Source organism: Colletotrichum godetiae (assembly GCF_030913485.1).
Source record: "Colletotrichum godetiae strain CBS 193.32 chromosome Unknown BDP55scaffold_86, whole genome shotgun sequence".
Classification (NCBI taxonomy): domain Eukaryota; kingdom Fungi; phylum Ascomycota; class Sordariomycetes; order Glomerellales; family Glomerellaceae; genus Colletotrichum; species Colletotrichum godetiae.
This window is the reverse complement of record NW_026851334.1, coordinates 91,904-117,188: the sequence shown is the minus strand read 5'-3', so window position 1 is coordinate 117,188 and position 25,285 is coordinate 91,904. Positions and strand designations below refer to the sequence as shown.

Genomic DNA, 25,285 nt, shown 5'->3' with positions numbered 1-25,285 from the left:
TTTTAATTGGTCCTCCCTTCCATCTTCGTGCCAGGCCCTGAGGTCCACGTGGAAGTCCGTGTCAGTACCTTAATATGTCAGCAAGGATTCAGAAGCCGTCGGAGAATTTCATCCTAAAGGAAAACCCCTAAAGAAAACTCAGAGAACAATATCGGGCTTAAACCTGTCCTCTATGTCAGATTCCCTCATGACGAACTTGCAGCTGGAGTTTTGTCAAAGACCCCATGATCTTGATGGGCAAGCAGCATGGTAGTTCAATACTCCAATCTAGTGGCCTTCGTACATCATCCAGCGGACTTTGACGGCATTTGAACGTGAACCTGCAAGCGTTATTGGGCAAGATATTTCAAAGCGCCATACGCTGTCTTCGTGGTTGACTTGTGACGACTCTCACGAGCTGAATGCTTTGACACAGATCCGCGATCGAAGTTAATCGACGTAAAGGTGAGGACACTACAGTCATCCTGCAATGAACCACAATTGCCAACCCATGATCAACTTTAAGCATTTTGCTGACTTGCGAAAGTTTTGTCCAATTTCTATTGACATCAATCATGTAGGTAACTGAGGACACAAGATTCCGAGCTCGATTGGTGTCCGGAGGGCCGATGGCCAACCATATCTAGGCATGGAACGTGGCTTGCCACCGCAGTGGATAATCATTCGGTGAACATTCATGAACTCAAGATGGGGCAAACGCGGCTGAGCATGGGATTCTTTCGTCTTGCATAGCCCGAGTGCTAAGTTGCAAGGATGTACAGAGTTATTGGCCAGCCAAGCCAGTCTTTGCGCAGCTGATGGCCGCATTGGTAACAGCGTCTTATCTGATCTCGACCGCATGTCTCAGTGCTTCCGCTTTGCGTCTAGCTGATCTAGTCTCATTTCTTTCACATACCACGCGAACTCACACCTGCGTTGTTCGTGGGGGGTCCGAGAAGTGTGCCTAGCTTAGAACCATGGGCTTGGGATGGGAGGCTGGACTCGTCTGGCTTCGCTCTGGACCCTCCTGTCAACAAATCTCCCATAGGCACGCAGCGAGCCGGTGCTGCATCCCGATAGGAGCTGGTGAAGCTACATCTAGACCATTTCGTGAGCAGGTCTTGACCCCACCGCCATCAAATATATTACACTCACGTTGGTCTTCCCTTCGAAGCATGGTGTGAGCCACACCAGCATCCTCTCTTCGACACTCTTTCAGTTGCAATTCTTGCGTAGGTGCTTCGGTTTCCCCCGGAGGCACTCTGAATCATCTTCTGGCCTTCAGACGCAATTCCTCGTTGGCAAATTGATCGACTATTCAGCCACAACTTGTCTACTTCCATGATCATGATGAAACCTATTAGCACTGCCGCAGCTTTTCTAGCTCTGCTGTCAACATCTCAAGCACTAATACCAAAAGTCAGCGGCTTCAACTTGGCATGGTACGACGATTTCAGCGGCAAGGCCAACACGATTCCAGACCAGAATAACTGGATCATTGACACCGGTACCGGTTATCCTGGCGGTCCAGCAAATTGGGGCACCCAGGAAGTGCAGTCATATTCCAACAGTCCTCAAAATATCCGAGTCAATGGCGCCGGCAATCTTCAGATCACCGCCATCAAGAACCCTTCCACAGGCGCATGGACTTCCGGGAGGATTGAGACTCGCAGAGCCAATTTTATGGCGCAACCGGGGAAAATCATGCGGATCCAGGCTAGCCTGAAGATCCCGAACCTAGGAGGCAACGCCGGTATTGGCTACTGGCCCGCGTTCTGGACCCTGGGCGCTGAATATCGTGGCAACTACTGGTAGGCTTTTTCGACCCCAGCCTGCTCTAGACCTCTAGTCTAACCCATTTTGTTTAGGAACTGGCCGGCAGTTGGTGAGATCGATATCATGGAAAACATCAACAATATTGACCGCGCTTATGCCGTCTTGCATTGCGGTACCAACCCTGGAGGCGCTTGCAATGAGCCATCTGGCCTCAGCGGGTACCGTTCCTGTCCTGGAAAGTCCTGCGCTGGAAACTTCCATACTTTCACTGTAGAAGTCGACAGATCAAAGTCTGTAGAGGCACTTCGCTGGTATGTCGACGGCGTTCAGTTCCACCAAGTTCTTCAATCACAAATGCCGGCCGCTACGTGGAAGGGAACTGTACAGAAACCGCACTTCATTTTGCTGAACATGGCCATTGGTGGATCTTTTCCCAATGCAATTTACGGTTCAAAGACACCTCTCAGTACCACTTTGTCGGGCGGGACATACGAGGTCGAGTATGTCGCTGTGTATTACACTTGATCGCTATTCATACATATGCTGGTTCGCGATCTTCTTCATGGCTCTGTACCGATGTTTTCTTTGTTACACTTTAGATATCAGGATACCACAATAGATATTACTCTAGCTTCTTATTTGAATCTTGTCAGCTTTCAGCCTCGCCCATCTGGGGCACTTCCCTCGCCCCCGACGGATCGATGACCGAGGTGAACGAGTTCCTGCGTTAGATAGCTGCGGAGGTCTATTTCGAATAGTAAAATCTACGTGGTAGTCGGCTGTTCCATTCAATTTCGTACAACAATGATACACAGCCATGGTGGTCTTCAATCTCCAGACATCTCCAAACCACGATCCACATGTAAAGCTACATGCGTTGAGGCGTAGTTAGACGGTCGAGTTTATTCAAACTCTTGATATCCCCAGTCACTTTATTCCATTCGAATACGTCCAATCAAAGACTTCCTTGCACGAGCCCTTGTACTTTCAATATTTTCTTCCTTACGGGCCTCGCTACAATGAAGGGAGTGACCGTTGCAGGCCAGTGTGACGCTGTCCACTAGCATAACAGGCACACTGTGTTGAGGCCGAGCGTCGATCCAGGGACAGCGCCGTTCTATGACGACATGGATGAGCTTACACTGTGACCCAAGGACGTGACTGCAGCCTTCTTCTGACGACACTTGTCTGGCTCAAAATCACTGACTTATCACAACCATGCACTTGGGTAGATATAGGCAACCATTAAAAGCCATATTCTATGCCTATATTACTCGCATGAGGCCAGCTAGCAGTCACTCTGTGCCACGCAGTTTGTTCATCATGAAACGCACTGCTACAGCTGCAAACCTGTCCAACGGAATCAAAAGTGTTAAGAAACCACGGCCGGCAGTATCCGAATATCACTTGACCCCCTCAGTAATAGATTATGATGGCGAAATTGTATGGCCAGCGCCAGAGGAGAAGATTCAGGCGGCAAGGGCCTTCATCCACGAATGGTATGATTGTGGATTTCATGATTCCAACACTCACTTCTGCTAAAGAGTTTGGAGCAAGCGGTGATTTCCCCTCATGCTAGGTTGCTAACTCATGAATAGTGTTTCTGCCGGAAAGCCTACCTTGATTGTCCCAGACAAAGACGCAGACGGCCTCACCTCCGGGGCCATCTTGGAACGTACTCTCGTTCTTCTCGGTCTAAATTCATCTCTCATCACTGCATACTTACCTCCAAAGGGCCATAACATCCATGACGAAGCATGCCGGTCAGATATGGCTTCTCTCAAGCCTACCTACATTTTTATCCTAGACCAAGGCTCTCGCTCTTCACCGCCTATCATAGACGGTCCCCATCGTGGCATAGTCATCGACCATCATCACGCATTAAAAAACGACCACCCGAAAGACGTGTTGCATGTTACAGCCTGCGACTTTCCTCCCGTCGCGACAAGCTCTCTACTCACATACCTCATCTGTCGAGATCTCCACGAGGGTGTGCAAGAAGCTTGTGACTGGCTGTGCATCATGGGGACTCATGGAGATTTAGGAAACACATTAAAGTGGGAGCCTCCATTTCCCGACATGAAGTCCACGTTCAAAACGTACACCAAAAAGGCTCTCAACGACGCCGTATCACTCATCAATGCTCCAAGACGAACAGCATCGTACGATGTTCCCTCAGCTTGGAAAGCTCTCCGTGCGTCAAAGTCGCCAAGGGAGCTGCTGAATAACAAGTTCTTGGTCGCTGCTAGAGCAGAGGTCAACGCCGAGGTCGAACGTTGCACCCATACGCCTCCGAAATTCTCCGCCGATGGTCGCATTGCCGTCTTTCGCATCAGCTCGAAGGCTCAGGTCCATCCCGTCATCGCCACACGCTGGGCAGGCCATCTCTCTTCGTCCAAGCTCGAGGTTGTGTTGGTTGCCAACGAAGGGTACTTGCCTGATATGGTGAACTTCTCGTGCCGTGTCCCACGCTATGCTCGAGCCAAGGAACCTCCAGTGAACATTATCGAAGTTTTGGAGGATGTCGCCTCTCGCGCTGAAGACTCGACCTTGAGGGAGCGGTTGGGCGACTCATTCGCGAGGGGGCATAAGGAAGCGAGCGGCGGGATCGTGCCCAAGGCTGAGTTTGAGGAGCTCATGGCTGTGTTGGAGATTGGGAAGAAGGTTCAGAGAGAATCTCCAAAGAAAGGGCAGAAGTCAGGGCAGGCAAATACTTTGTTCAACTATTTTGGAAAGAATTAGATATCATATATGGGATGGAAAGAGTTATGTCTTTGGGTTCTGCTGACCGAAATTATTCGTGTTGTTTTTGTCTTGTGGCTGTTCCATCAACCACCTTACACTCCGTATTGCCGTCTTCTTGAGTGTCTTATCGTAAAAGCCCTCCTTAGATCGCAAAAGTATGTCTCAGAAGGTATTACACAGTTCATTGAGGTCGACCTTGTGTGTAATTCGATGACGTGCCCAAGCGGTGGCCCGGATGACGCCCATGTCTCCCCAAACGATGTAGGATGCAATGTTGTGGGCACTGCCTGGCCAGGGCCCAAGTTTATCTTAAACTTATTCGGCATTCTTTGCCTGGACCTATCGTATTCAATAGGAATCAAAGTCGGTCTGCTCGGAAATCTGTCAAAGCTGGGTATACGTTGAAGTCGGTCTTTCCGCCCTGGAAGAACCAGCGTGATACAACTCAGCTTCCACTCGCCCATGGTTGTCTTGGTCATTGTTTCAACACCGAGAAAGCTGTATTGCAAGGCATTTCATATTGTTGGATTTATTATTGACCTTGAATATGTATAATTATCAAGAAGAGTTGAAGGTGCCCTTCGTTGGCTTTATGCCGGAATGGATGGGTCGTTGAAGGTGCGTCGCTGAATCATGACTTCAGGCCACTCGCGTAAATTATTCCACAGAGCTCCTTGGTTTGAATCACAGATATTGTGAGTCGGGTTCTCTATATCGAAATCAAATTCGGATCTCTGACAAGGGCCAACATCCGGACCCCGTCTTCGTCGAATGTACCGGCGAGAACGCTACTTGGCTCCTGAGAGCTGAACAACTATTCTTGCTGATACAATAGATGACAAAGTTACTTGGACAAGTACAGAAATGAATGTTTCGCGATTCAATCTCAGCTTTCGCCTTCTATTTTCATCCATTTGTGTATGCTTTCCGGGGTTGACTGCTCTCCTAAATTCTAACTGCCTTGAACGAGGTCCAGGTGGAAAGGTAAAGGGCTCCGAGACTCAGCATACTATGCACGGACAGACCTCACATTCGATTTCCATTCACACTCAAATTTCACGAATGACGTTGAGGAAACCTTGGTTTGATCCAACACAAGGTTATCGTAGTCCATCAATTGGGAACCGAACTCTGCTCGCCTTCCGATTCTAAAGGGGCCCCACACGGGCCACCTCCGGGGTGGATCCCATCGCCGATCATGAGCGACGCTGCGCATCGCGCATCGGGATCGCCCGCAAGGATCACTTCACGTTTCCAGCTTTCATGTTCTGGTCCCCCGGGGCGGTCTCCACAGTTGCCGTATCACTGCATCCGGAGACCTTTCGCTTTCCACTGCCAACTCCGGCGATGCCCCACTCAGCCCTACACACGTTTGGCCCTCCATTGACTGTATCACGACTTGGGTGAGCCACTCACCCTAGGTCCAAATCGCGGAAGGGACTGGTTCACTTTCTTCATTTCGCATGAGCATTGTCAATCACCATGAACAGAGAGCCAATAAATGTACACAACTCTTGGTCGTCGTGCCCTCAGCACAACGAATGTTGTCAGATTACGTTCTCCGGGTATGCTGTGCTTAATGATAATAAGACATTTACAAAAATGTACGCTGAATGTCAACCAGCTCTGTGTCCTATTTGCGCCTTGACGCCTGTTCCTGATATTTCCTGTGTTCCTTGTTTTTATTTCTTCCTGTCTTTATGCAGTTACTGTCTTTCTTGAAGTGAATCGATGGCCCCAATCTCGTATTCTTTTGGAGAAACTTCTCTTCATAGGCGCGGGCTCAGGCACCTTTTCGAGCGCGCCCAAATCATCAGACTCGGCCGCGTTGTCGGTAGTCACCGACTCGCCCCCAAGCTTTGTTTGACGGCGCTGCATGAAGGCGGCTCCAGATGAAAATGTCCTCTTGGGTGCGACGACTGACGTGGGCTGGGTTACAATTTCTTGTTGTACTAGAGGTGGGGAGGAAATCCTGTTCATCTCTGTCGCTGACACCGGAAAGGTTGATGATCGACTCTGACAGCTGCTGCCGCTAACAGTGCGAGACTGCGCGGGTCGGGACGTTCCCGGAATCGGAGACGCTGCCGAAGATGCCCAGCCTTGGCCATGGCGGAGTGATACCCAGACGGATGTCACAGTGATGAGAATTCGGGTCGCTTCATCGACTGGGTGGGTCGCTCGTTGTGTCACTCCGAGGGATGTCGTTGGGGGGGATGGAATTTCCTTGTCACCGCTCAGATCCATGCTGAAAGGGCGCGTAGGAGGATAGCGCCCTGATGATTGCGATACGGTAGTGTAGTTATCCAAGATTTCGAGGTTAGCCGGTGTCAAAGTTGCCATGACGGGGTGTCGACGAAGCTGAGGATCGAGGATGCTGAAGGTGAACTTGTAATCCGAGGGAGCGGGGGTCGATGCTGCGGTGCAAGTTGCCGTGGACAGAGGCCGAGCACTACGTCTTGCCCATCTTGCAATTGTCGTTTGGCCAGCTTCATCGATGTGGACGAAGTCGTACGACCCATTGCTGGTTTGAGTAGCCGTCCACACTGAACCATCCGCCAAAACAATCTCGGTCTGTTCACCAGAATCCCTTCGCTCGCCCTCTTTCCGCGACGAAACTGGCGAGATGACGGCCACCAAGTCGCGCTTATCGAGATCCTTGTCGTCGGAGTCGGAGTCGTCGGCGTTGTTGTCATAGTCCTCACTCTTGGCCAAGATGAGACCGTTCATGCCTAGTTGTCCCTTGACTCTGAACATCTTGGGGAAACGTCGTGCGAGGCGGGGAAGGATGACTGTCCCAGCGATCATGCTCGAGGGAACGACGTCGATAGCGGGCATGGGCCGCTTGTCGTTCGAGAGTTGCTGCAGCTGGAGGAGAAGTCGCGGCCGGATGGAGACGAAGCGTCGCTGCTTCGTGCGAAGCTTTGGAGGAGGGTAGGCTAGCATGTAATTGGTACATTGCCTTGCAGCTCGCCTTGATCTTTTGGATCTTATTACAGTGCTGGTATCGCTAATCTCTGATACCAGGCTGCCTTCATCTTCGCTCACGCCATCAAGGCCGTGAACTTCCTCACCTACAACTGTTGGTAGTTCCTCGAAGCGCACGACGAGATCCTTTCTTGGGACAAAGTCTGAAACCGGGCGAATTCTGCGTACGGGGCGAGCGGCGGCAGCGGGCTCTTGTAATGAAAGGCGTCGGTTGACACGTTGGGTCGGCGGCTCGGTCTCGTCGGTCGAGAATGACGATCGCTGAAGCGGCGATGCGCCTAATGATGAGCGTAAAAGAATATGCCTGCGCGCAGGCTGATTGCCGCTGCCAGCGGCCTTGTTGGAGTATTCGTGCCCATGCAGGCTTGCGCCAGAATGGAGAAACATGATGTTGGTCTAAAACTTAGTGACACGGCGTCGGTGGAATCATGGACGCGACCAAGGCGAGGTTCCCAATTCCAACCAACGTGCGGTTTCGCAGAGGATCGTGTTCCAGTAAATTCCCAGGTGGAAATGCAGGTAGGATAGCCGGTGTGGTTAAGTCAAGCGACTGGGTAAAGGTTGGATCGTCTTATGCGAGGGGTATGAATCGGGCAAGCTCTCCGCTTGCAGCTGGTCGAAGAGGGGTGGGTGCTGATGCTGATGCTGGTAACGGTGCAGTGCAGCTCGGGTCCTGGGGATTCCGTTCTAGGTGGTTTAATACCGCAAGGTGTGTTACACTGGCCTCGAAGTGTGCTCGACGTGGGATCGATCGCTACGGTGACTGGCAATTTTGGTGGACACGACAAGTTTCAATGATTGCGGTAGAGGCGTTGGGTGAGGCACACAACAGAACAAAGAATAGAGAGAAAAAGGGGATGTCGGTGCTGCAGAGCAAGTTGTGGAGGGAATGAGCGGCCTACAAGTACATCATCTAGCGTCAGCCCAGAAACACCTTTTCTGATGAGGCTCAGGGAGCTATGCTGTATTTGGCGGGGGTGCAGAACAGAAGGCTTTTGAATGGCTTGACTCGTGAGCGGTCAATGGCCCCAGTGTGTCCTCCGTGGGCGCGGGATGGGCTGAGCTGAGGTGACAAGGGCAAAGAGAAAGGCTAGAGGCTTACCAGATGCTTGAAAAGTAGCGTTCGATGTCTAATGGGATCGTGTGATGTCGGGAATAAGACTTGATTGAACCAAGGTGCGTATTCTCAGAAGGAGTGATGATTGAACCCCGCCTTGCAGAAGAAAGGGAAATCGATATCTCGTCAATCTGGGCGAGTTGAGCTGAACGGGTCGGGATTCGTTTACCGCGTACCGGCTGGCTTTTCGAAGTCGACGCAAGAGTGAGTCCGAGTCGTGAGAAAACTGCAGCTAAATATCGTTCGTTTCTCGTAAAAGTCGTGGAGCAGATTTGTATGTTGTATACACTATATGAGCGACAAGGAGACCGAAAAGGTAGACAAGATATGCGAGAGCAGTTTGGCGAGGGGGTCTCAGACCCAGGAGAGTGTAGTTGGAGGGAGGTCAGGGAGAAGGGGATGGCCACCAGGGTCCAGATGTATAGATGTAAGTTGATGAAAAGGCGGATGCAGCAGCAGGGTAGTGCAGTCAAAGGCAAGGGTGTCGAAGGGTAGCTCGGGGAGGCGAGCTATTGTATCCGAAGAGCAGGTTGGGAAAGACGGTAAGGTGTGTGTGTACCCCGTTCGTTTGTGCCGGAATGCGAAGTACCTTTACCGTGGGTAGGTAAACGAAGGGACTTGACAAAGGCGAGGCGAGGGTGTGAAGTGTATTGGAGCCGATTTGCGAGGTGGGGAGAGATGGAGGGACGGAGCCGGAATGGATGATATCAGGGCTCTTTATTTTGGCTTTCTCTCTCAGGTGTCCAGCGAGTGTCGGATACGCTGTGGAGGGGGAGTACCGCAGGAGGGAGAGTGCTGACCGAGTGGTGGGTGTTTACTGTGGGTGAGTGGGTGTGGGTGTCCGAGTGCCGTCTTTTGTGGGTGGTGGCCGAGAGGAACAGACGGGAGAGAGCTCCAAGCAGAAGAGATGGAGTCCCTGTCTTTGTCAAGAAACGCGGTCGCAGACGCAGCGGGAACCTGGACTTGCAGATGGAATGGTCGCCGTTTGGTTTGGTTTTTGGTTCGGCGGACTATGTAAGGTATCCGTTCACAGTAGAGTTGGGGTACGTACACACTGCCGGGTGCGAGGGTTGACGTTAGAGAAGAGGAGAGCAGAGAAAGGATGTGGGTTGCCTCTGGGGCAATAACAGGGCGAACCGGCCTGCCGTCGGAGAAGAGAAGAGAGACGGGAGTGACGGAGGAAAGAAAGTTGCGAGGTTGGGCGCCGAGAGAGAAACGGAGATAGAAAATGTGCGAAAGAAAAGAGAAAGAAGAGACCCGACGGGAGCAGACGAAGTTCAAGAGGGAACTTGGAATGGACGGGAATGGGGAAGAGGGCGGAAGTTGCAAGGTACGAGGTGAGGTACGTATTTTCAAGTGGAAGAGCCGTAGCGGAGATATGTATCGAGTACGTACCTTTTCTTCGGTCTATGTTCAATTTTCAGGAGGAAGTGACGATGTCAAGATGACCTGCCCAAGAAGGAACGCGACCAGGGGGGGAATGGGACCTTAAGGACCCGAAGGAAATTATGGGCAAGAGTGGTGCTGCTCAGTACCTACCTGCCTTACGAATACAGGTACTTCCCACGCTACCTACCTCAGCGCAGTGGAGGCCATCTGGGGGGTGACGGGGCACTGGGAGGCGAATTCCGGCTGTCTCTGCTGTGTTGTGAACTTGTGCAGGTAAGTGCAAATTGGAAGCCGTAGCCTGTCACTGTCAGTGAGGTAAGTCTGACATATGTGCTGCCAGTGCTCCAAGCAATGCTCTGAAGTTCTTGGGTCTTTGGGGAGAGGGCAGTACGTACGTGCGGTCCCTTTTGAGACTGTACTTACGGATACGTACCTCTATTGCAAGAGACGACCGGGCGGCGAGTCCCTCAAAGCGGAAATTCAGGGGAAGCATCGTGGAAGGCCAGGAATGTAATTCGCAAAACCTCGCTGACTCCGATATACACATACTCCGTACATACCTTCGGATGCAGACTCGTGCTCTCGCGCCTCTCAAGTATCCTCTCAGGTGTCCTGCTATGACTTCTACTGGCCATCAGAAGCCCCAGTCGAGCCAAGCAAGCCAAGACGCACCAGATGAAATCATGGATATTGTACTCCGTACGTTTCTTCGCTCTATCGTAGCTTCATCCATCTCAATCCCATTATCGTCGCCATCAAGCCAACCCCGCGCTACAATGCCCCGTTCATCGAACGACTGCTACCAATGGACTGCCCGCCATCGTGGTGACGACGGTGACATGGCCAAACCCGTGCCGTAGTGCGAACCGCAAAGGCCCCTCCCTCTGGTTCCTCTCCTCTGCATCACACTAAACCACCCTGTTCAGCTGCCTCTCTCTCTCATCGACGCGTAGCTCTTGATTTGCGTCGTTAACATATTGATCGGCCCAGCCTGGCCTGGTGGCTTTTGTCTACCTTCTCATCTAGCCCGGCCGTTTCGACATGGCGTCACCTGGCCCAGTCTTTCACGGGATGTGCTGTGCAGTTTTGTGCTGCAAATTCAGCCATGCTTCCTCAAACAAGTAAACAAAAACTGAAAAGGAAAAAAAAAAAAAAAAAGGAGGCCCCACGACGATGACAAGGTACCGAATGCCGCCTTCACATCGTCTCTGCGTCGGCTCGTCGGCGAACTGCGAGACTCTAGCTAGATCGGACGGGACGGGGTTCCCTCTCCGACCGTCTCTGACGGGTGAGAGTCCTGACCTCGCGGCTCCAACCCATTCGCAGTTTGCCCAATGTATCCGTACGGGTAGGTACTGCTTTCCACTGCCCAGCAGGACCGTCATAGCTAGCTCCCTGACGAAGGAAGGGGCCAGATCTAGATCAGTGCTGAAGGCCCCAAGCCTCTCTTTGCGTATCAGGTCCTTCTGTGCGTCTGTCTAGAAACTTGCCTTGCCTCTCACACTCTTTGCTGGAATAGGTACTGTATCCGTAGAACAATCCTCTTGGGTGTTGCACAGATGATGACAGACAGCAAACTGTGTTTGTGTTTGCGTCGTGTTTGGTGGGCGTCGCCGGTGAGGGCTGGACCTCCTGAGGTGGTTGCTCAACATCTTCAGCCTTTGGAGCTTCCCCTCATCTAACTCTGAGGCTCGCCGCAAAGAACTTTCAGTCTCATCACATAACTTTGCCTGCCGCCCCCATAAAACACGGCTGCCGAGAAGGAGGTGCCCGGAAGGGTGTTTACAACCATTTCGTCTAGTTTCTCGTTCCACCAACTGGGGACCACCTTGGTAGTGCAGCTATATTCAGTTGGCTCCAGTACCAGTTGCGCGTCTTCTTTTCCCCTCCCGCCGCGGGAAGGGCTATCCCGAGTCCAGCAAAATGAACTGTGGGTGCTGGCAAAGTTCCCGACCAGGGAAGCCAGGTTAACCAACACATTGGAAATCGTCGATGCCTTCAATTTGCAAGGCGGCGGGCAGCGGCGACGAAACACCACCGATTCCAATTCCGTTTATCCTTCATCCGTCACAGTAAGAGGACAGGACTCCTCTGAATTCCGTTGAACAAGAAGGCGGCAGATGCTCCGTATGTCAGGCCACTTTGAAAGACCACCAAGCCCCCGACTTCCAGGTTCTAGAGGGCAGGTTCTTGGTGTCAGTCAGATGTTCTCTCCCAGACTGACCATCTGGATCACTGGAGCACAGTTTGCCGCTCCGATCGGGCGCTAGGCCAGTTAAGAGCAGACACACGCCGGCTGCAGTCTCGCGTGGGTGAAGTGTGGTGGATTCGTACTCGGATTGGATAGACGGCTAACTCGGGTCTCCCTTGCAAGCTGACATGGCAGGGTACTAGGGTTCATCTTCTCACCCAGAAAAGGGGATGCCCACATGCCACAGGACTGGGCATCCCAAAATGCGCAAGCCGTATGCGCAGGTAGGCGTACCTTAGTGCGTACTGAGGAAGAATCCTTCTACGCAGTGTGATTAGTTGTCCATTGTGGCAGGTGAGGCACTCCCACCGGAGCACCTAACAAGTAGCAGCCGTAACTCGGTAATGGTGAGCCTGCATCCAAGCTTGCTGATGTTGATATGACATACCTAAGCTAGCGAGGCCACCAGGGCGAAGTTTGAACAACCTGGAACCGTAGTGTCGACAACACCACCCAGAAATTAGGGACGGGTTGCGGAAGACGGGCGCCGTCACAGACGAAGGGTAAGCCTTTCTGCGCGGTCGCAGTCACGGCGTGAGACGTCTCGAGCCGATGGAAGTCTTAGATCAGACCGTCCCACGAATCCACGATAGGCGTCCGCACCTACTGCACCTACAGCACCTGACGAACTCTGAACGCACGCCGAGGCTGCTCTAGCCGTGACACGTTGCAGGCGCGGACTGTCGTTGCTTAGAAGCAAGAATGTCTACTCGATGGCATGTGGAAGGCCTGTTTGTTTCGTTTCCAGCGCTTGTTTCGCGCCATCTTCAGTTAACCGTGACCTTCTCGGTGTTGTCGCCCAGAAACAATAACTGTCCGCAACGGCTAACAAGTGCGCTTATTCTGTCTTTGAGCCCAACGAGCCCAGCTGGTTGGGGCCGTCTGAACAGGAGCTAGCCACGCTGTGCCTGCACTTGGATCATGACGTGTTGAGCGGAATGGCTGTTAGTGCCCCCGGACGGCAAAGCCGGGCTAACCTGCTAGGTGCTCCATAGTGGTTATTGTGTCTCGACTGATTGAAAGAGTTGACTTACTGTAATTACTGCCGCGAATTGTCTTGCCAATGCTGCACCAAGGAAAGCAGCCGGAACAGGTTCAGATAGACAAGAGGGGTAAGACGTCGGGCCATTGCTAGTTTGGGTGTTTGGCAACCTGCGAGATGGCAAAGGTGCATGGTAGTCTCGAATTTGGGTCTGCAAGATTGGCGGCGGTGCTTCAGCGTCGGCTGATTCGTTGAATCGTTGGCTGAGATGCCGCAATGCAACGTCGACGCCTCTGTATCGATCGTCGAATAGTGACACTCGTTTCCAAGACAGTTTAAGATACGGAACAGCGGTGAGGTTCAGGATACGTATTCGCGTATTGTCTCCGTCGAGTGCCAAGAGGTTATGTGTATTTGGGAGCAGCAGTGGACCTGGTGTATCGATGAGGCAGTGGCACGCAGTGGGAGCTGCCCGCATCAGCACTCTGAGGCTTGAGCAGTGTGGCAGAATTTTATAAGTATTTAAGAAAAATCATAAGCAATCTAAATAAAATAGTACATTTTACACTCTTTAAGCACTATAAGCTACTAAAATAAGATTTCTAAAAACGTATTAATAAAAAGATTTTATAGCTCGACAATACTAAGAATTAATTACGTATAATAACTTCTATATGCTACTCTTATATTTTAAAAGAGTATTTTCCCGTTTTTAATGTCCATGTAAGAGTTATGCTGGTATTTGAGCGTAGTGTTCAAAACCACCCGGTTTGGCGGACACTGTGCACTGTATTGGCACATTTAGCACTCCACTGTAAGCACAAGGCATAAAGTACCGCCATGATCCCCAGTGCTATGATTTGGGTGTCACTTGACAGCGTCAGCGCCCAGTCATAGAGGGATCAGTTTCACAAAGTCACGGTCGCTGATAAGGTGTCTGTAGGCTGCAAAATCCAAGCTGTGATGTTGCTCGACTTTGTGGCTCCGTACCTTGGAGTAAGCAAGGCGTTGTTGTCGCTGACAGGAACTGGCACGAACGAAGTCAACCTGGAAGTAAAGATCAGGAGCCTAGGCACAGCAGCCAATCCGGTGGCTGCCAGTGTTGCCGAACGGACGCGGATTGACAGTCTGGTGACAGCTTCTCAAGGGCGAAGGGTCCCCTCGGGTGCGAAACTTAAACGGAGAGTCGGAGACTGGCCATGTCTCTTGGTCGTGTCAGCAGCAACGTTCAGGGCCGTCCGCAATAGAGTTGAGCACTTCTCCTGGGAGGTCAGACGAAGACATCTGAGCGTGCTGGAGCTGAGGACAAGGTTGGAGGGGTTCGTCATCCTGCTGTGTATCCGTAAAGAGTGTTGTGCTTGAAGGGAGCAGGGGAGGCCAAGTGAAACAAAGCAAACAACGCCAGAATAGCAAGCCTGCGAGATCCTCCCACAGTCCACAGTTCCCAGCGCAGGTTGACAGGCCAAGTCCTAGCTCCGGCTGCCCACGGCCGGTTCCGGCTGCGAATTGCCTGTTGCGGAGGCTTATGTAAAGGGGCACATGACATTCGGCTTCGGCTCGCAATTAACGTTCACGTAATCTGATGAATATCGACATTTGGAAGGACCTAGCTGCCTGTGATAACTGAGGTGGTCGGTGGAGGCGTGGCTCGGAGAAGCCGTGCGAGCTCGAGGGAGTAAGGAAGCAAGGAAGTTGAATGATAGCGAGGGTGGAGGAACGGCACAGTGGTGCTTTCCGCTCCGACGCCGAGATGCGAAAAGAACCGGGGCCGACCTGCCTTGCTGGACGGAATGTCACCTTCGCACCTTCTTTCCCACCTTTGGTTCCTGCCCACGATGAGCATTGTCACCATGGATGTCACTGTCCAATCTGTCAGGCACCTCCTCGCAGCCCTATTCCTTCCTTCCTTCCTAATAATACGGACGGATACCGGTACATACCGTACTACCTTACCTCGATGCAGATGCGCCTAACACCTATCAGATGTGACGAGCGATGTTCTCAGTCACATGCATCTTGTCCCTTTTCCTTTCCCTGCGTAAGGTACCTACCATAAAGTATCTGCTAATTTGCATTTGCACATGCTTCTAGCCGCCATCATCCATCTGAAAGACCACCACAAAAGCGCGACCTGGGTTGGATCTCGGTGGACGTCAAGTGACAAAAGAGGAATCTGGACCAGCCGCCAGCCCGCGCTGCTCCTCCACCCTTCCGCATACCGAGCCGGCTGGACTGCAGCGGATCTACCGGGACTTGGCTCATTGGATAATTTTGCGCCTTTTTGGGGTCGTCAAAATGATGGTGGCTGCGCGCCTGCATTCATGGCCTAGTCTTTCTTTTCCTGTTAGAACCTCGTCCTGTCACTCCAGTCTGCACGATGGATCGATGGCTGCATGGTCATGCCTATGGCTGGGAGACCAGATTCGGTCCGCATATGGCGGTAAGCAACTGCATCAACGGCGAATAACTGATAGATTAGACATCAGATTAAGGAGACAGGTCAATATCCAGCCAGCCTCATCCTCCCTTGAAGTTTGAACCCATGGCCCGGCCCATGCAAGCACAGCAAGATATGCGGCGCACCTTGGTCTTGGCACGCATCTCGCCGCCATAAGTGGACTGGGCTGTGTATTGTCTTTGAGCAATGAGCATCTACGAACGAGGTGCTCTTCATCTTACTCTCGTCAAGCTGGAATGCACTCAATGGAAACTCAGGGGAGGAGAAACACGGGGCGGCAAATTCAGGGGATGAAGCTCTGCTGAGTCCTGTCTCCTCTTGTAACAGGTTCCCCCCATCGTCCACGGGTGGCCCTGGACGAGCCCTGTTCAGTGGAACCTGGTCCGAGACTTCGCCACGCCTTTACCGCACACTGATCCTGTTGCGGTCAAAGTCCACCAAACTCGTGCTCACTGCGCCGTGGGCTGAGCGGTGTGGTCCTTTGCTTCAGGGAGCTTTCCACCTTCCAAGCGGGCTCTCCGCTCTTCAACAATGCCCTGGAGCCCTGTACTTCAATGCCCTGAACCGGAGAGGGGCAAAGGAGGCTGGAATCGAGAGGGGCAGTCCACCGGTTTCCGCTAATTACAATCCCAGTACCCAAGCCCAGGTAACCCCCCAACACGGGGCGGTCCTGGAGTTTTGAATCCTTGTCTATCTTCAAGTCTTGACAGTGTGGTGGACACTGACATCCACAATCCACGGCTCGTCCCATGGAGACGAACGCTTGGAACGCTTCGAGAAGAAAGAAAAACAGAAAGGGCTGAAAAATGGAGGAAGAAAATTCTCGTCTCACCCACTTCGATAACGTTTAGATCGGATCAAGACCCGCTCGCATTGTACTGATCCCGAACTCCGGCTCGGCGGGACAAGTCTTCTTAGGTTTTCGGGTCAAGTGCTCCTTATTTCGAACGAATCCAGGATTAGCTATCCGTACCTAGGTAGGTAGCCATTGTAGTGTAGCTGAAGCGATCCTGAACAGAGTGAACAAAGGAAAGAGAAATCTGAGCAGAAGAAAGTTTCTCGGTGGCCCGTGCGTTATCACCGCACACCGAGTCATCGATGGAGCCGGCTCACCGAGGTCACTCAGCGGCTGCAACTGGCCACAGTTGTTCCCGACCATCCCGGCGCGGCTAAAGCACAGCTCCCACTCCGTTAAACCTCACCTCAAGTTCCCGCCTACAGTCCTCAACGTGACAAACGGCATCACCAAGGCAAAGGCAACGCCAGCCAAGGGTTCACCCACAACCACTACTACTCCGTACCACTGCGGCAGTCAAACTTTGTTTTCTCTCTCAGAGTTCCGTTACAGCGGAGCTCTTGCCACCTTTTTTGGTCCGTTGTTAAGTTGTGGTTGTTACGAATCCCGCCGCCTTGGCACTTCGCGGACTTTCACTCGCGCCCGGAATCGCGGCATCTCCCGCTCCTCGACCTCTACTCGACTTTGCCCGACGTCATCCATCACAACCATGTTTTCCCGCCATGACTCTCAACCCCGTCAGACCCTGATAGCCTCTTTCTTCGCCTGGAAGGCCCTCCTGCTGGCTGTCGCCCTCGGCAGCGCTGTGGCGCCATCTTACGATACCTCGACGACCTTGATGCTCCAGCGCAATGAGTCTGACATCTCTCTCGTCACCCGCCTGACGCGCTGGGATGCTCTCTACTTCACCCAATCCGCCAGACGCGGCTACGTGTACGAGCAGGAGTGGGCTTTCAACGCAGGTCTGCCAATTGTCGTCGCCGGCCTGGTCCGGCTTGCGCGCCTGCTTGGCTTCGAGGGTGATGAGACCGGCGCAATGGAGGCTGCCTTCAGCATCGTGGTCGCTCATGTAGCCCATCTTTTGGCTACACTCATGCTGTACGAGTTGACCCTCAAGCTCTTTCCCCGACCTCGATTGGCATTCCTGTCCGCCCTGCTCCACATCTTGTCTCCGGCTGGCCTATTCCTCTCGGCACCCTACGCAGAGAGTCTTTGCGCCCTCTTCTCGTTCGCCGGCTACTACGTCCTTGCATCTGCGTCGAACTTTTCCAAGGGTTCGTTTTCCTGGGTCACAGCTCAGATCCTGGCCGGCGCCATCTTTGGTCTCGCGACGGCCTCTCGGTCAAACGGCCTCTTGAACGGCCTCCCCTTCGCCGTCGAGTGTCTAATCATCCTTCCCCCACTGCTGGCCAGCCCTACGAGCTTGAAAAATATTGCGGCTCTGTTGGCTTCTGTCACAGGCGGACTCCTCGTGGCAACGGGATCCGTCGTGCCACAAGCGCTTGCCTGGTTGCGATACTGTTCCGGCGCATCCGAGGCGCGCGCATGGTGTGGGCGGACCGTGCCCAGCATCTACTCCTTTGTACAGGAACATTACTGGTATGTACTCTTCGTGATTCACCGTCGTTTCTTCTGTTCTGGGAAAAGATTTTTTTTCCAGCCCTACACTAGCCATGGGTCTTGTTGTTGTTGAGTCACCCCCCTCCCTTGAGTCCCTCCCTCGGGCCCCGTCAGGTGCCTTGGGTCGGTACTTGCGGAGATTTGAGGTGGGATCTGGGTTATGTGTGGGATCGTGAATGTCACTTGTTTCCTTCAGATTCTGTTCTCGCTTGCTAATCTTGGAAAGCACGCAGGGGCGTTGGCTTGTTCCGGTATTGGACGCTATCGAACGTTCCTCTGTTCGTTCTTGCCGCGCCGGTGCTGGGACTGCTCATGGTGTCCGGGTGGGAGGTCGTCAACAGGCCTTCGGGGTTGGCGCGGAGTCCGACGGCGGCGAAGAACCAAGGGCAGAGTGGCACGACGTCGGTTTTGGTAGGTTCCATGGCCGCTGCCCAACTCCTGCTTGCCGCCTTGGCGATCACGACGTACCATGTCCAGATCATCACCAGGATTGCGTCCGGGTATGCGGTGTGGTACTGGTGGGTTGCCGGTTGTCTGCTGGACGACGGCGCCGACGGCAAGAGACGGGACGTTGGCGGCAAAGTTGTCATCTTTTCGGTAATGTACGCCATGATTCAGAGTGTGTTGTTTGCGTCCTTCCTTCCGCCTGCTTGAGACACCCGGGTTCTGCCGCTTCGGCGCATGGATCTCAGTTCGTCATACTGAATAAACTTTTCATATATGGCATCGAGTCCCATGGGAACCTTTCATATCAACGCCATTCACTGCATATGGGATGATGACCAAGAGTGTCGGCCACTTCGGATAGCCTGGAAAGCTCATGGACCCTTATCTGGACCCTGTCTTTTTGCCGGCAGACTAGCCAAGCAAACCTAAAGCCTTGTGCATGAGGTGTAGTCAAAGCAATGTGACTCGAGCATGAACAGTGATGTCATACTTCTAAGTGTCAGTTGACGTCTATGTCAAGTTCATGTCATCTCCATGCCAAGAAAACTTCTATCACAGGGTCTCTCAGGGTCCAAAATCATGACTGAAGGCTAATGTCGGATGACCATCAGTGGCTACTTCAGCATCCGAGTGTCTGAAGTAATGAGTAGCTATGCAACAGCTCGACACGGTTTTGCACCACATCCTAGTCTCATAGCAGGTATGAGGGAAGAAATACAGTAATAACAAACTCCTAATCATGATTGGACAGTGGTGTTTCTGTGGATGAATTGGATGAAACTGTCGATTACGAACACAAAGTCCGTTTACATTTAAAAATGTTCTGAATATGTAGTTTATCGTAGAAAGGATAAAAAGCTTAGGGCACTTGCGCCATTTGTCCGTCTATGATCTATAACAATGTGATCCTCCAGCCTACTCACCATTTTGGCTTGTTCTCGTCATACTGCTGGATAATCAAGCAAGGCCTGGGTTACAGCAGGTAACAGTGATGCTCCAAAAGAGGCGAGCCTTACACGACAAATATTACTTTCAATGGGTCTTTTTTAGTTCTACCAAGAATGAAGATGAACACGTAGGCGAGTGGCACTCATGAATCACCTTCGAAGCCCTAAATTCTTGGGACAGGGATCAAGACCCTTGAGCCAACTTCTCTTCGGAGCAAATGTCGGTGGTGTTGTTATTGCTAGCCTGAAAAGTAATTTGACTCAGAATGTCAAGAAAGCTACCACAGCAGCCGGACCCTGATGCCATATTCGTAACGCTTAACCTCGTATGGTCAACATTCAATCGTCCTAGAGTAAAGACTTGAATTTCCAAGCCAGTGTTCAAGAACGTGCCTCACGATCTCTCCACCCATCAAATCCCTTCCAGTGCTCGTCCTGTTTTTCACACTCGTATCATTGAGGGTTTCCTGTAGTATTGCGATTCTTTTCCTACAAGAGCAATGCTTAGTATATCAACGAACTAAAAGAAGCAGGTAGTACTGACGAAAATAGCGTCGTCAAGAGGAGAACTTGCACCAATGATCAGACCTCTACTGAGGAGGCTGTTGCTAACCCCACGGAAGTACTTTCAAGGTACGAGCAATTCTCTCGGGCTCAAGGGTGAAGTCGTCTTCAAACCGAAGTTCCTTGCGCATGATGTTTTTATCGCGGCGGAAGACGTCCTAGAGTTGGTGGATCTCAAGCCAGAAGTGCAGTAGGCGACGCTAATGAAGGGGTCGGCTTGGCCAGTGACGAACTTGATAATCCGCATTGCAAAGTCATCACCAGGGACCGTCTCGTTATCGCAGTAAACGTGCGATGAACGATTGGGGATATAGTCGCTGTCACTGTTCAGCCAAGCGGCAGCAGAGGTCTTTGGGCGATGGTCATAAGTCAACGAGGTCGTCAGTTAAAGAAAGACGCGGAGCTCGTGACCGCTGATGGAGAACGCCTTCCCGTTGTCACCAACGACTAGACGGATGGTAACGGCCACACGCTGGTCAGGGGCGTTAACCGCGGCGTTGATCACCTCATACTCGAGACCATCAGGACCCTGGCGGAAGTAGTCAATGACAGTGACGCAGAAGTGATCGGGGAACGGCCCGGGGAACTACAGGGGCAGATGTCCGCGATTCACCTCGGATTCAAGGGTGTCGAGGATCGCCTTGTCTGTCTGTGGATTGATCAGCACGTCTTGATTACTTCATGTTAGGGCAGACAATCGCCTTTTTTGAGTTGCGAGTGCTCCATTCACCGCGCCAAATGAAGCAACCCTCAGCTTTATACTTTGCCGCTACTTCGCTGCAGTCGCTGATCATGTAGGCGAAGTCGGCGGTTGGAGTGACAGGCAGAGGGATAACAAGGCCATTTTCAACCTCGAGGGTACCCTCGGCAGAAGCTCCCTACATTTCTGCTACTGTTAGCCTGGCTGATGGCATGGAAGCTAGAGAAGTGATGATGTCTGGGGCTGGAAACGGAAAAAGCAAATAGATTTGTGAAAGGATGTTCAGAGTGACTTTCCATTGGGGCTTAGTTTCCCTCATTCCTCCGCTCGTCACGCCGATTTGTCTACGTATACGTGTGGGAAGCCGAAAGATCAAAGGCCGCCGTCTTCGAGCTGAGCTACTGGCTTCATTGCCTGGGCCTCACATAGACTACGGGGCACATTGTCTGGCTACAAAAGGCTATGAGCATATGCAACACCAAAAAGGCAAACAATAGAGTGAACAGGGAGTCTTTTAATTGATTCTAGAAGCTATGTACTGATTATCTAAAAGCACAGAAGGGCCTGCTGATGAAGACCAGGGGTATAGAGTCTAGAGTAGGTCCGAGTAGGTCATTAGCAGAACGAGTAGGCTCTAATGTTGCCACATCGTCTTCATTAGGATTAAATGTGGATGGGAAAGTAAAGAGACAACGAAAACTTCGTAAATCACACCGCTTAGTCGCTGTCTTCATCCCGGCCTGGCCATACAAGCTTCCTTCTGATGACAGCACGAGCACAGCAAAAGCCAACGAACAGCCAAACGGCCACTAGCATGACGGTGAACACTGTGGCTAACCACAGCAAACCCTCGTTGCCGAAGGCCTCGCCTATGCGGATGGTGGCAATGGTGAAGCCGACGTTGGGGAAGACGAAACTCCACCAGCTGAGGTGGAACGAGTGATCCGGCATGCCGAAAATTGTAGAGAGACAAGCGGAAGAGAAGAACCAGAACGAGAGGCCCCACAGGAAGACGGCGGTAAACAAGGCTACAGCCCGTACGGCGAATGCGACGGTGCCAGGGTTCTCCATGCCGTACAGATAAGCCGCATCGCGGAGGGAGTCGGAGATGATGGACCCTTCGGACGCGATGAGACGGGGCACGTTAGAGCCCATGGCCACCAAGGCCGCGGCAGTGAAGCTTGGTGGACCGACGGCGATGAACATGCCAGGGCGTTGGACGGGGAGACCGATAGTCATGAGCCTCGAGAGATACGTGGCGTACATGAATGTCGAGACGAGGAAGCCAAGCCCCTGAGCCGCGAGACCTGCGCCCAGCATAGCAGCGGCTTGGTTCGGCGGCTGCGAGGAGGCCATGAAACCCGCTAGCGTACCTGACAACATGACGGGAAAGATGGGTAGAATCCACGCCGGAGTCATGCTATCTAGGGATAGTCTTCTGCGGCCGGTGAAGAGGAGGTGGTACATGCCGACGGAGGCGAAGAAGGTAACGACGAGATAGATCCAGAAGCACACCCTCAGCGTGACGATGAGCCATGGACCGCATTTCGGAACGGCGTAGTGTTGGATGTTTGAAAGGGCGGCGGCGATGGAGAGGAAGAAGGTCGGGATAAAGAGGGATTCTGAAGGGTGCGTGATGGCTTTTGCCGGCGTCTTTCGGAAGAAGGAGAAGCGGAGGCATAGAGCCAACGTGATGAGGAAGATGAGGACGATGTCGAGAAAGAATACGACGAGGCCTATCGTGTCGAGACCGCGGAAGCGGTGGGGAGTCTCGGCGAGGAGGAGGGCGATGCCGCCTGTTGACATGCTGGTGGGAGGCGTCAGTGTGATGCAGGGGGGGGGGGGGGGGGGGGCTAGGCCGGGCAAGCCAGCGGGAAGCCAGCGGGAAGCCGGCCGGCACGGGACGAGGCATGAGACTTACGTCAGGGTGTACCATGCAAAAGTGAAATGGTGAATGCGTTCGCGCAGAGAGACTTTTTCGAGGAGGGTGTTGGTCCTGCTCTTTGTGCGGGAGAGGGTGGCCATGAGAGCATTCTGAGGTGGCTCGTCTGAGATTTGGCCCTCATCCCTGGTCCGGGTTGAGGCCTTGGAGACGACATCTGCGAATTTGTGAGTGAGTGAGACTGGGCTTGAGAGTGAGAAGACAGCACTGACTTATCGGTTCGTCTGCAGCGGCCATTGTGTTGGATTTGACATGAAAATACTGTGTCTTGTGAGGGTTTCGGAGTGAGATTGCTGAATGAGATGATGAGTTGTGAGATTCGATTGATGGTTTCTTTGATGCAACTTGGACGCGATTTCTTGTTCGAGGTTCCTGGCGCTCAGATGATCGACGTCACTGCACTTTAGTCCAACATTAAATTTAGAGTCTGCAGCAGATGAGTCAGCTAACCTTTGCGGCGGTTCCAAGCTGCGGGTCAAGCTGGCGAGTCGGTGTTGGAGTGATAAGAAAAGGGGCGGTCGTATGATTTGAGTATTTTTGGGCTTTTTTGTTCCTGGGATGTAAACTGGCTGGCCGCTGCGCGGTGGGAATAGCGAGCCATACGTAAGACAAGTAAGGATGAACAGCGGTCTGGAAAATTCTTGATCGGCAGGGCCGAATTGAGGCCGGGCAACGGTTCGATTCGGAGACGGCGAGCTACTGCCGGCGTGGCGCCGTGCCATCGGGTCTTGGGTGTATTGGGCGGACGGGTGCATAGGTGCCCTCACATGAAAACCTTAGGAACAAGTCAATATGGTCGTGTCTGTATCACAACTTCGAAATTTGAACTATTAAGAGTCGGAAGAGGGACTGGTCTCATCTCATCTTTGGTGGGAGCAGAGATGTCCATTTTTCACGACCATTCTTCGTCTTCCACCATGGATGGTCGTCCGCAGCTGTGAATCAAGCAAGTGGCTATCCGTCAATAACGACCAGATGAGTTGGAACGTCCCTCGCATGAACAGCCTTGACCACGAGTCTTCGCAGAGATGAAATTGTCATGCAGGGGCACAGTGGCCGTCAAATGCTTTCAATCTGGAGAACTCGGCACTTGTCGCGACTTGATGAACAAGGTACGATAATGGACCGGACAGTTAGTTGGTGCCTTCTCAGATCCTGAACCCTGAAGGCTAAAGACGAGGCAGCAAGATTTTGACGCGCATGCAAGAAAGCCTTCTCTTAGGTCTCATATGAGGATTGAAATTGGATTTGCCCAGGCCCTGAATCGATGGTTTGCTGGACGCAGGCAGATCAGACACAACGTGGCCGCCGATTCATGTGACAAGGTTCAGGTCCAAGAATGGAATCAGTCACTGTGAGAGTGAAACACGGCTGCTTCTGGTAGCTCAAGCGTGGTAAGTGAGCATGCAGAGCTGGAGTGGATGATTGCGTCTTCCAGGTGCCGCCTTCGGCGAGCTGAAAGAGAAAAGAAGCGCATTGACCTGGTCAATGTCTATCTATGATGCTCACAGCAGCGAGTACTGTACGTACGGATAGATGTGGCGCGAGGTGGCCTGCGGACGAACAGGCCTAGTCGGGCCGGGACCATTCGGCCGGTTCCCCGCCGTGCCCGCCTGTGGGCAGATATCGTCCAGTCAAGCATGACTAATGAGCGGATTGGCATGCGAGAAGTTGGCGAGTGGTGCTTGGCTGCTCCTCAGTTTGAAGCTGTTGTTGGCCGTAATGCGGTGCAAATAAAGCCGTGAGCGTGACTAGGACGGCTAGCTTTATGCTTGCCTACCGATTGGCGTAGGTGAATTTCGACGAGAATACTCCGTAGTCACGTAGACATGGGTAGCAATGCAGGTTGCCGACATGTTGGCAGCATGTTGGAACGCATGGTTTGTGCTTTCTGCAGGGTCGCAGCCGTATCCGTAAGGTGAAAGAGGATGAACACGACGATTTGGCGTTGGTGGCGTTGGCCTGATTTACTGGTGTAAAAAAAAATTGATGGGCAAGGTCGGAGAAGTGTATCAAGGAGCCGTGGTAAGGTCGTCTCAAGGTAGGTAGGTAGGCAATTAAGATGCTGTAATATGTGAGCAATCAGGTTATGCGCCTGTTTTCTCATCTGGAGTAGCGTAAGTACGGCGATGCAATATCGAGTCCACCAGTCAGCCTTGACTGAACATGCTGCGGCACAGTCTGCACATGTAACTTGAGGCGTGGTGTTTGCTGTTGGTGGCAGATGTTGGTTGTGGTTGTAGTTTTAGTTGTGAGGATTGTCCTTTTCAACAGATGTCTCGATCTTCTCATTTGAGATTGATGGTGGGTCTTGATATGTAGTTCTCGGTCTTGTTCAGGCGACAAGATACCTGTCCAGACTTGGAGGCTCAAAGAGGGGCCATTCGGGGTCTTCCGTCCCGCTCAGATGGCCTTTCCTAATGGAAGGCACTTAGCAGTGCGAATGGCGGCAAGCGCTGGGATGCAGCTGTCACTGAGAGCGGAAGCCGAAGCCCGAAAGGAGGGAAGGAAGGTGCATCAAAGTGGGGACCTCTAGCTTACCTAAGGCCCTCCCGTACCGCAGCAGGTACCCACGTACTTACCTCCA

At 52.4% G+C, this 25,285-nt stretch overlaps 5 protein-coding genes across 5 annotated transcripts; 3 read left to right on the top strand and 2 right to left on the bottom strand.

Annotated features, from left to right (window-relative positions):
- Nucleotides 1-1,329: 1,329 nt before the first annotated feature.
- BDP55DRAFT_698839 (endo-1,3-beta-glucanase) lies at nt 1,330-2,280 on the top strand (the record flags this gene model as incomplete). The annotated part of the gene is made up of 2 exons (XM_060577827.1): nt 1,330-1,790; nt 1,848-2,280. The coding sequence occupies 2 exons, from the start codon at nt 1,330-1,332 to the stop codon at nt 2,278-2,280; spliced, it is 894 nt and encodes a 297-aa protein (XP_060422475.1).
- Nucleotides 2,281-3,078: 798 nt separating this feature from the next.
- On the top strand, nt 3,079-4,497 carry BDP55DRAFT_566717 (DHH family protein; the record flags this gene model as incomplete). Its single annotated transcript, XM_060570533.1, has 2 exons — nt 3,079-3,254; nt 3,354-4,497. The coding sequence occupies 2 exons, from the start codon at nt 3,079-3,081 to the stop codon at nt 4,495-4,497; spliced, it is 1,320 nt and encodes a 439-aa protein (XP_060422474.1).
- A 1,413-nt stretch (nt 4,498-5,910) lies between these two features.
- BDP55DRAFT_421640 (uncharacterized protein) lies at nt 5,911-7,996 on the bottom strand. The gene has a single exon (XM_060567457.1). The coding sequence runs from the start codon at nt 7,870-7,872 to the stop codon at nt 6,199-6,201; it is 1,674 nt and encodes a 557-aa protein (XP_060422473.1). The 5' UTR covers nt 7,873-7,996; the 3' UTR covers nt 5,911-6,198.
- A 9,191-nt stretch (nt 7,997-17,187) lies between these two features.
- Nucleotides 17,188-18,752, top strand: BDP55DRAFT_698836 (mannosyltransferase; the record flags this gene model as incomplete). The annotated part of the gene is made up of 2 exons (XM_060577826.1): nt 17,188-18,077; nt 18,332-18,752. The coding sequence occupies 2 exons, from the start codon at nt 17,188-17,190 to the stop codon at nt 18,750-18,752; spliced, it is 1,311 nt and encodes a 436-aa protein (XP_060422472.1).
- Nucleotides 18,753-21,473: 2,721 nt separating this feature from the next.
- On the bottom strand, nt 21,474-22,781 carry BDP55DRAFT_566677 (C4-dicarboxylate transporter/malic acid transporter; the record flags this gene model as incomplete). Its single annotated transcript, XM_060570530.1, has 2 exons — nt 21,474-22,563; nt 22,678-22,781. The coding sequence occupies 2 exons, from the start codon at nt 22,779-22,781 to the stop codon at nt 21,474-21,476; spliced, it is 1,194 nt and encodes a 397-aa protein (XP_060422471.1).
- Nucleotides 22,782-25,285: the final 2,504 nt, after the last annotated feature.